The following is a 9,812-nucleotide window of genomic DNA, read 5'->3' on the forward strand; positions in this document are numbered from 1 at the left end:
TCCTGATTCAATATCCGACAGAGATTTAATCGCTGTGCATATTATTATTATTATCTATATTATTGTTATTGTTATCAGGCTCACATCTGACCTTCGTCTTCCCTTGGCGATAATCTTTAAGACTTTGGTAGCAAGTGGACTAGATGAGCACACTGCGTTGTGTGTTGGCGTGTGTGCGTGCGTGTGCGTGCGTGCGTGTGTGTGTGTGTGTGTGTGTGTGTGTGTGTGTGTGTGTGTGTGTGTGTGTGTGTGTGTGTGTGTGTGTGTGTGTGTGTGTACGCATGTGCGTGCGTGTGCATATGTGTGTGCATGTGTATGTTCATGTTTGTGACTGCGTGTATGGGTCTACATGTGTGGCCCTGAGCACGCGCGCTTGTTTATTTGTGTGCGTGTGTGTGTGTGTGTGTGTGTGTGTGTGTGTGTGTGTGTGTGTGTGTGTGTGTGTGTGTGTGTGTGTGTGTCTGTGTGTGTACGTGTGTTTGCGTGTGTATACATGTGTGTAGTCGTGCTACTGTGTTGCCTGCTAGACACAAAGATTTTTTCTTTTATTTACGACTTGTACATTTGGTACGTTTCCCAGATCATCGGAGATGAGGTTAACATCAGCCCTATATGTTTAAACAGTTAATATCTGTCACGATAAATTAACAAAAGTTTGATTCTGTTCGTTAATTATAACACAGCCAGGGCCCAGGCGGACACATAAATAATCAATATATTTAAAAAAAAACAGCAGCAGTAACAGCAGTAGTAAAAATGACAACAGTAAAAGTAGTAGAAATAGTATGATTGTGGTTCTCGGGAAGGGATGGTTACAATGGTAGCAGTAGTTGTAGTTATCATGATAATTATACAAACCACTCTACTATGTCATCATCCCCACCCACCACCACACACACACACACGTAATGAGCTTGTTAATATTCCTTCAACTTCACGTGCTCTTATCCTATACATCCCGTGTGAATCTGAGATCAGTTGCCATGTGCACGGAAGTAACAGATAGGGGAGAAGAAGAAGAGGAAGAGGAGGAGGAAGAGGATGATGAAGGGAAGAACAAGCAAAGATTATGATACAAGGGAATGACTTAAGATACCCATTGATAATAGTTATTGATAATAATCAACTTGGAGTTATATTTGTAGTGGAAGCGTACGAGGGGGAATGAGGAGGCAGGGAGGAGGAAGAGGATGAGGATGAGGTTTATGGGACGAGGAAGAGAACTGGGCTCTGTTCCCAGTCTGTTAATCTCTCGTTTTCAACTTCCATCTCGCACTTGGTAATAATGACTACAAAAATTAGTATTACATTCCGTAAACTCTTAATTAACAGGTGAGAGAGAACAGGGTCAAGGGTATGTGTGTTAAAGATCTAATTTTCTCTTTCATTCTCTTGGTTATCACATGCTCGCTCTCTCTCTCGCGGACAAATCACATCCACACGAGGAGAGAGAAGCGCGCGCCGCTCTCTCTCGCCCCCTTCTTACATGTGTACAACAGAAAAAACAAATAAACAAACAAACAAACAAACAAACAAACAGTGGCTGAAACAGGAGCACAACAACAAGTTCTTTGGTTTCGGCATGACGACGACAGTGTGGATCCATTTTTTTTCTTTTATTTTTTCTCCTTCTCTACCAGTTACTCATCGTCATTTTGCACTCTTCTTCCCCCTTTTTCTCGTCTTCTCTTTTCCAGATCCGCTTCTGTTCCCTCAGAATCTCTCTCAGAGTCTTCGGAGACCTCAATGCTGCTGAGATCTTCCTCCTCCAGAGTGTCTTCGTCACATCACAGTTCTTTACCGACTGTTAACTTTTTCTACATTTTTTTTCTATTTCATAATTTCCACTTCATTTCACTGCACACGTTTAGAGATAAACATACATTATATATATACTTATCTTTGTATATATGTATGCATGTACAATATTATATACGTCATAATAATTTTCATTATAACGTAATGTATGTATATCTGTTCCACCAACTTTCTTTACAGGCAAGATGGCAGGAAAAACAACTTGTATATCGTTAGATCCATGTTCTTAATATCAGATCGGTTTTCACATACTTTTGTTCAGTTGTGAGTTCAAACTAAGACTCTAGATCCACACAACTTCGGGTGGAGGAAAACGGGAAGGACGATCTAATAAGAAAACCGAAGTCGAAGAGAAAACGATTATGGCACACACTATTCGTTCAGTATATATTTTGTTCCTGTGAAGAATTTCCGAACTATGTTCGTGTATGCAATGCAATATCTCCTCATTTTTTTTGTGTCGATAAAGATTAAAAATAAAACGGTTGGATTCCTCCTTGCAAAGGCTTCAGGACTGCCGCCCGGGCGTCGTTGAGCTCGGCGGGACGACTGACGACAAGAGAAATTCACGGGAAAAGGATCGAAAACCACTCCGTCGGGGTTAGATTAAAGGTGACTTATGTACAAAGTGTTTCTTTTCGATCAGCAAGAACTACAGTGTGAACTAGGAAGTCCGTAGGAATATCACTCCTCTGTTAACAGCATTTGGAATGGTCAGAAGAACCTGATTTCTGTTTGTTGGGGTTTTGCTCAGTCTTGGTTATCCAGTGATCCTTGTCGCCTTCCTGCTGAAGGTCGAGTGGGATTCGACCAACCTGGGACGACAACAGGGCACGATCAACATCCTACGAGTGTTATAACGGAGGTCCTGGAGATAAGAGAGAGAGAGAGAGAAGCAGGTACTGTGTAGGGCCTGCACGACCTCAGCTTCTACTACAAGGTTGACTACGTGAGGGAATGGAAGGCAGGAGTCGTTTGGCTAATACCCGTTGTGCATCGCTGTACGCTTGCTTTAGCTTCTACCCCCGTCACCCTCTGTATCCCCAACAGCCGCCACAGCCGCCGCCCGCCGCCGACACCGCCACCACTGCGAAGTCGTTGTCTCTTCAGGGGCGGGTACGGGAGCGGCACAAGAAAGACCTTCTAGGCGAGCTCTTGGTCACGATGGGATGGGAAGCTGTGACTGGGATGGTGACGAAGGGGAATGGGATTGGGCGGGCGCGGGGTCGGCACCTCCGCCTTCGTCTTCTTCGTTTTGCGGCGCCACGGGAAATGGGGGGATTTGGGGGTCCTTCAGGACCACCTCCGGCAGCAGGAGTGCCCTCAGCTAACGACCTGGAGGTGTCAAGGGTCTTGGAGTCCCGACTGAGCCTGTGGAGCCTCAGCGGCACTTTCTGCTATGCCACAAGAGTTGATAGCGGTGCTGGAAGACCAAGTGGCACTTGACGCAGCCGAAGGTGAGCTCTCCGCCGTGGTGCCAGACTTGGTGGAGCACGAGGCTGGCCAGACTCTTGAAGACTGGGTGCTCGCCGTCTCGGCGACACCTTCGGCATTTGTACCTTGTGAAGTTGAGCACTTGAGTGTTGTGAGCAGGGAGCCCCTGGCGACCTCCGCGCCCGCCACCGCCGGCGCCCTTCCCGTTCTTGCCCTTCTTGCGGCCAGCTCCCCGAACTGAAGACTCCATCGTGATGACCTTCTTGGGGCACCGCTGCTTCCTCGAGCGCTTGTTGAGGCGCTCCAGGTCCTTCCCGTCGAGGGAGTCGCTGGGGTCATCGCTGTGGTCCTCGATGGCAATAGGAAGGAAAGGCACTTTGATGGCGTTGGAGGACGAGCGTGTGCGCGGCCGGAGGGCCGAGGTGGCCGTCCGCTTGCGGTTGAGCCCTGTGACGATGGCGTCGAGGGGGCTCTCCTTCGTCGACGGCTTTACGTGGACTTTCTTCCACAGGTGTGGTCCGTACACCGCCGTGAAGACGTATACGCAGGCGACGCACACCTCCTGGTGGTGCGTCAGCCAGTGGTCCTTGGAGAGCTCGTTCTGCGTCAGGGAGTAGTTGCAGTGAGGACACCGTTTGATCCCGGTGCCGCCGTGTTCACTCCTTACGTGCTCGGCGAGGACGGCCCCGACTCCAAACCGCTGCGCACACCCGCTCACGGGACACACGAGGGTGAGGGGCACGCCCAGAGGTGCTCCCCCGGAGACGGGCGGCGTTACGGGCGTGGTCGGTGGGGTGGCTCTCGAGCGCACCGACAAGTCCGTGGCCGTTTCCTGTACGGGGAGCTCCTTCTGCTGCAGGGGAGGCTGCTGAGCCCCCGTGGGCGTCAGCCCCAGGGCTGACAGGGTGGAGAGCGAGGAGATGGTCGGCGGGTGGCTGAGATGGGCGTGGGTCTCGAGGGCCGGCCGGGTGTCGAAGGAGAGCCCGCAGACTCCACAGATGTGACGCTTCGAGTACGGGTTGTTGTGGCTGTGGGAGAGGAAGAGAGAGATCAATAGAACATGTAGTCTCTCCTATGTTATGTCTATAGACACAAAAATACCCACGTAGATGTAAAGGTTAACGTGTGTGTGTGTGTGCGTGCGTGCGTGCGTGCGTGTGCATAAGGGTGTTTTTCGCTGGCCACAAAGTAACCACATCGTACTTACTGCTCCTCACGGGTGTGTTCCAGCAGCCGCTCCTGGGTGTCCGCCAGGAAGTTGCATTTGTTACAGATGCGCTTGTTGTGCACCTTCCACACGTGCGTGGAGAGCCGCTCCGCCCGAGCCGCCTTGTAGTCACACATGACGCAGCCGAAGGGCTTGATGTGGGTGTTCATGTGCCTCTTAAGGCACCAGTTGTCACTCCCGGTCCACCTGCAGTAGGGGCACATATAGGCCCGGTCACCGCGCTTCCCCCTCCCTCGGGCGGGTTCGGGGTCGGTGGCGCCGACGGGGACTCCGCCGATCGTCGTCGGCACGATGCCCATGCCCACGCCCATCCTGACGGACATGGCCATACTGAGGGCATTCGAGACCTCGACGTCGGGGGAAGAGGAAGGGGCGGGTTCCGGCGAGGACTCCTTCAGGTAGTGAGGGGGACTGCTGCTTGGGGGGCTCGGGGGGAGCGTCGGCATGATGGTGATGGGGGTCGGCGGCCGCGACAGGACTGGGGGTGTAGGGGGGGATTCAAGTGGGGGAGGTGGAGGGGGAGGCGGGGGTGAGACTGGGGGTGGAGGCGGAGGGGGCGCAGCCGCAGGAGGTGACTTGGTCCTGGCCATGGTCAGGGAGAGCGGGACCGGGGTGCTATTCCTGCCCCCGGGGACCTTCCGGATCTTGGAGATGTCGTACTCGGTCTCCGGGTGCATCCTGACGAAATGCTTCTTGACGTGATCAGCGCGGTTGAACTGCTTGAAGCAGAGATAGCAGTGAAAGGGCTTGTCGTCCTTGTGGATATTCTCGTGCCTCGTGAAGAGGTCCCTACGGTCGGTGGCGTAGGGGCAGTGCGGACAATAGAAGCGCTTGTCCGCCAGCGTGCTGTTGGCGTCGATCCGCATCTCAACCTTTGTCCGGAGCTCCTGCATGAGCGTCGTGACCTCCATCAGGACTGCGTTCTCCTTCCACATGGTGGTGTCGGCGAACTGCTCGTTGTGCTGTCGCGTGAGGTGCATCTTGACGCAGCGTGACCAGGCCGAGGTGTAGGGGCACCTGGGGCACTGGAAGACGCGCATGTTGGCGTGGGCCCCCAACCAGTGCTCTGCGACCCTGGAGAGGAACCCTACGCACTCGCAGTCCATGCACATGAAGAGCTTCTGCGCCGGGTTGTAGGCAACCACATACGAATCCTTCCAGCTCAGCTTGACGTCGTTCTCCACCCAGATGTCCTCCACCATCTTGGGCTTGATGTCGTCCAGGGTGATTCGCCTGTAGGAGGAGTAGAGGGACTTGAGCCCCTGCGTCGTCAGATCAAGGGCGGCGTCGTTCTCGTCATTGTGTGTCTCCCCGTTGGTCCTGTGCTCGCTCTTCACTCTCGAGCTCCGCCGGTGTTCAGAGGGGCTCCTCGTGCTGGCCCTCGTCGTCGATGTCCCGTTCGTTTCGAGGACCTTGATGGCGTCCTCGGCCTTGACCTGGGTGGCACCGTTCAGGATCGTACCGTTGATCTGCGCCAGGGCGTGGGGCGCCGTAAGGGCGAGGGGAAGGTGGGAATGGGCTGGGTTCAGGGCCGCTAGGGACGCCGCTAGGGCCGAGGGGTCGTATTGGTAGACCTTGGCGGCCATCTGCTGGAGGAGGGTCGTGTACGCCGACAGATCCAGGGCGTAGGGCGCCGAAAGGCTTTGAGCCGCCCCTGAGCCCCTCGGGGGTGGGGGAATGGCTCCTCCGAGTGCCAGCACGCCCGCTCGGGCGGCCGTGCTCTGGTTGACTGCATCCGTCGACCTCATGGTGGATGCGGCGGCGGCGGCAGCGGCGATGGTGGCTGAACCTTGCTGCTGCAATTCAGGAAGTGGCGGCTGCAGGAGGACCACTGGCTATCAGTACATCTGTAGGGGGAGGAAAAGGAGGAGCATCAGTCACTGTGGGAGAAAGAAGAGGAGGAGGAGGAAGAGGAGGAAGAGGTGGAGGAAGGGAGATTAGTTACTGTCGGATTAGGGGGCGTTTCTTTGTTGAGGTCGCGTCGCGCAACAGTGCAGTCAACACATTGTCTGCCGGAGTGTTGAAATAGATCAAGCCTTTTGTATTAAATTACATTAGGTCTATCAAACTATATATATATATACATATATATATATGTGTGTGTGTGTGTGTGTGTGTGTATGATTGTGCATATGTGTGTTTATGAATATAATATGGTTTCATTTATGACCATACAAAGTCAAGACGCTATGATAGAATATTCAAGTTATAAAAGACATTTACAGCACTTTATACTCGTAGAGAAAGAAATCATTCTTCCATCTCACCTTTCTGTCTATCGTTATGCTTTTGCATGTCTGATTATGAATGTAAGCTTGTGTTGTTGCGCATGTGTATGTGTTTGTGTGTGTGCACGAAAATGTGTATGTTCCTGTGTTCTATTTATATTAACCTTGCGGAAATTTCCATCATTTGGGTTCGAATTGTTAAACATTTACTTGTCTTTCATGATGATGATGCGTGTACATCAGGTAAATTGTTACTCGAGCGACTAATAGATTTTGTTCATTCGTAAATCTTTGTTAAACTGAAATGCACATATTGCACATATATTTCTGTATATATATATATATATATGTATATATATATATATGTATATATATATATATACATATATATGATATATACATATATATAAACATATATATGATATATACATATATATATATATATACATATGTATATGTGTGCGTGCGGTTATGGGAGCCCTCCCTGCAATAGAGGAGATGAGAGATGCCTTAGTCCATTATCTCCTTTTCGCTGTAGCACCAAGTCACTGCAGTCGGTCTGATTGCACTGGTTTTAGACTACACTCACCACCACAGCCACTCGAACACCCAAAACTCCACATGGACATCCCAGCCTACTATGGTGGAAGAAACTATTGTGGTGTGTACCATTGTGGACACTTGAAGCTGCCACATAGAAGATCGTAACTATGCAATATATCTTTAATTGTTGAATATTTGATGCGTTTCTATATACATCAGTTCCATTGTAATTCAAGTGATATTTTGGGAACAAAATCATATTTATTCAACATCGTGAGATATATTTGTGTCGGTCTGATTCATCATAAGTCAGGCTCGGGCGTCCGCGAGTGGACAAAGCCTGCACCCCCCCTACCCCCAACCCTTCCATTGGACAGGCCGGTCTTGGAGAGGGTCATTAAGGTAGACCTCAACATAGGAGTAAGGCACTCCCAGTACACAAATGTGTATCGATAGAATATTAGTTGGGAGTGAGGCGAATGGAGTGGATGGGAGAAAGTTGTGTATGGTGGATTGACGGGATGTGCTGAAGGCTGGTTTCCCTCTTGTAGTTGAGGGAGGGGAAGGAAGGGCGGGTGGAGGGCAGGAGAGGCCAAGATTGAGTTACTTCTGTGATTTGATACGTATAATGATCTAATCTGGTTTCCCCCAGGCTGTATTTTATTCTGCGGGCAAGGAAAAACCGTAACATACCTAAAGGGTTTCGGATTAGTTCGATTGACCCCTTAGTTAACGTGACATACTGTGGTAATTGTATTCTGGTTAAGGGCAGAGAAGTCCCTTCAGTTTAGAGGACTTCGTCGTATTGATGGTGATTATGGTGTGAGGGTCCGGTGGGGAGGTAAACATTGAGAGACTTTTTCTCTCGCTAGGATGAAATTTTTCTGGACACCTTATATCAGCTGTTGTGACGGAAACTACGGCATGGGGGGGGGAGAGGGGGTACCATAGTGATGACACTGTATATCAGCAGCTGCTGAGGTGCAGCTTGTGGGTGTTTCACTGAAGGCGGGGGCGGGGCGGGGGGGACTTGCAAGTCAATGAAGATTGCTGTGGGACGCTCGCCGGGGCCTGTTGTGGATGGAGCGCTATGGAGGCGGTGTACACACCCGCGTACGTACACGGTCACGGACATGTACACATGTATGTATGCACACACACACACACACGCGCGCGCGCGCGCACTGTTGGTCATGGGCTGTGTGTGTGTCTGTGAGGGAGGCACTGATTAGCGTGTGGTGCGCATGCATGAGGAGGGAGGACGGGTAAGAGAGGGTGAGAGAGAGATAAGGGTGGGCAGTGCGGACGTCATGTGACGATAGAAGGGTGAGGGCAAAGGGAGGAGTAGGAGGGGAGGGGATGATGAGATAGAGGAGGAGGAGGTTGGTGAGGAGGAGGAGGAAAAGGAGGAGGAGGAGGAGGAGGAGGTGGTGATACCTGGGGTGAACTGGTACTGGGTGAATGCGTGGGTGTCTCGGGGGAGGGAGCAGGTTCATCAGGGCTTTCCGACAGCAGTCAGGCTACAATAAACGCTGGGGCCAATTTATTGTATTATTGGGGCCATAAATGCTCTATTTACTCAAACCTGTCGAAAGATTGCCTTCTTTGCCTGAGTCCTTATCATTACAAGAGGTTCCTCCCTATCTGAATGAAATCAGCTGCCGACTCAAGCGTCAAGAAGAAAGTTGTTAACCACAGTGAAGCATTTAGAAAGCCCTCTTTTATAATCTAATTATTTTATCCCGTGTTTGTGCATTTTATTAAATTAATGTCGATTGGATGCTTAATCTGTTTGTACCAAATGTTTCCCACGTTAAAACGAATGGACTAATTGTATTTATGTACTTGGAAGAACGATAGTATAGTTACAAGACAACCAGTGGTTTCGTTTATTTTTCAATGTGAAGAAATATTACTTAGGATGTACTGAATGAGGGACTTTAGGTAGAATGTAAGCATTACACCTTTATCTCCATTCTTTCCATTCTTTCTCTCTTTTCTCCTTTTCCTTTCTCTCCCTTTTTCTATTGTTCTTCCCTACTCTTTCTATTTCTCTTTTCTCTTATCTCTTCCCATTTTCTACTATATATCCTTTCATTCTCCTTTCTCTCTTTCCTCTTTTTTATTATCTCTCTCATTTCTCTCTACCTTTCTCTATTCTCTTTCCTACCACCTCTTTCTGATTCTCTTTTACCTTGCCCTCCCCTTTCTCTCCCGTCTCCCTCTCTTATCCCTCATCTCTTCGTGCGGCGAGCGCGTGCGTGTGTGTTTATTCCGCACAGACGTGTATTTTGTGCAACAGAAGCCGCCTTCATGTACATCAGTTGTTATGATACACTTCTTACCACTGCCGCACCGCACGCACACTTTACCCACGGCATCGACGGCAGCCGTGTGTCACAGCAAGAGGCTCCCCAGCTCAGCTCTGGGGCACTGTAACCAGCATTGGCACTCAACCCCATCCCCAACCCGAACACAACCTCCGACAGATCCATGCACCCAGTTAGAAAAAAGGTATTTGATCATTGGGTAACTACAGATCAAGATTTAGGTGGTCACGA

At 50.2% G+C, this 9,812-nt stretch overlaps 1 protein-coding gene across 1 annotated transcript in view; it reads right to left on the reverse strand.

Moving 5' to 3' along the window:
- Positions 1 to 212: 212 nt before the first annotated feature.
- The window catches only part of chn (zinc finger transcriptional factor charlatan), a 26,525-nt gene continuing 16,925 nt past the window's right edge, over positions 213 to 9,812 (reverse strand). Inside the window, exons 2-3 of the mRNA XM_076186324.1 lie at positions 4,460 to 6,327; positions 213 to 4,280 (exon numbers count right to left, since the gene is read on the reverse strand). Of these exons, the coding sequence (XP_076042439.1) occupies positions 3,200 to 4,280; positions 4,460 to 6,228 (2,850 nt within the window). The 5' untranslated portion in view covers positions 6,229 to 6,327 and the 3' untranslated portion in view covers positions 213 to 3,199. The remainder of the gene's footprint in view (positions 4,281 to 4,459; positions 6,328 to 9,812) is intronic.

This window comes from Oratosquilla oratoria, chromosome 6 (genome assembly GCF_046742065.1).
Source record: "Oratosquilla oratoria isolate Oo_2021 chromosome 6, ASM4674206v1, whole genome shotgun sequence".
Taxonomy (NCBI): Eukaryota; Metazoa; Arthropoda; class Malacostraca; order Stomatopoda; family Squillidae; genus Oratosquilla; species Oratosquilla oratoria.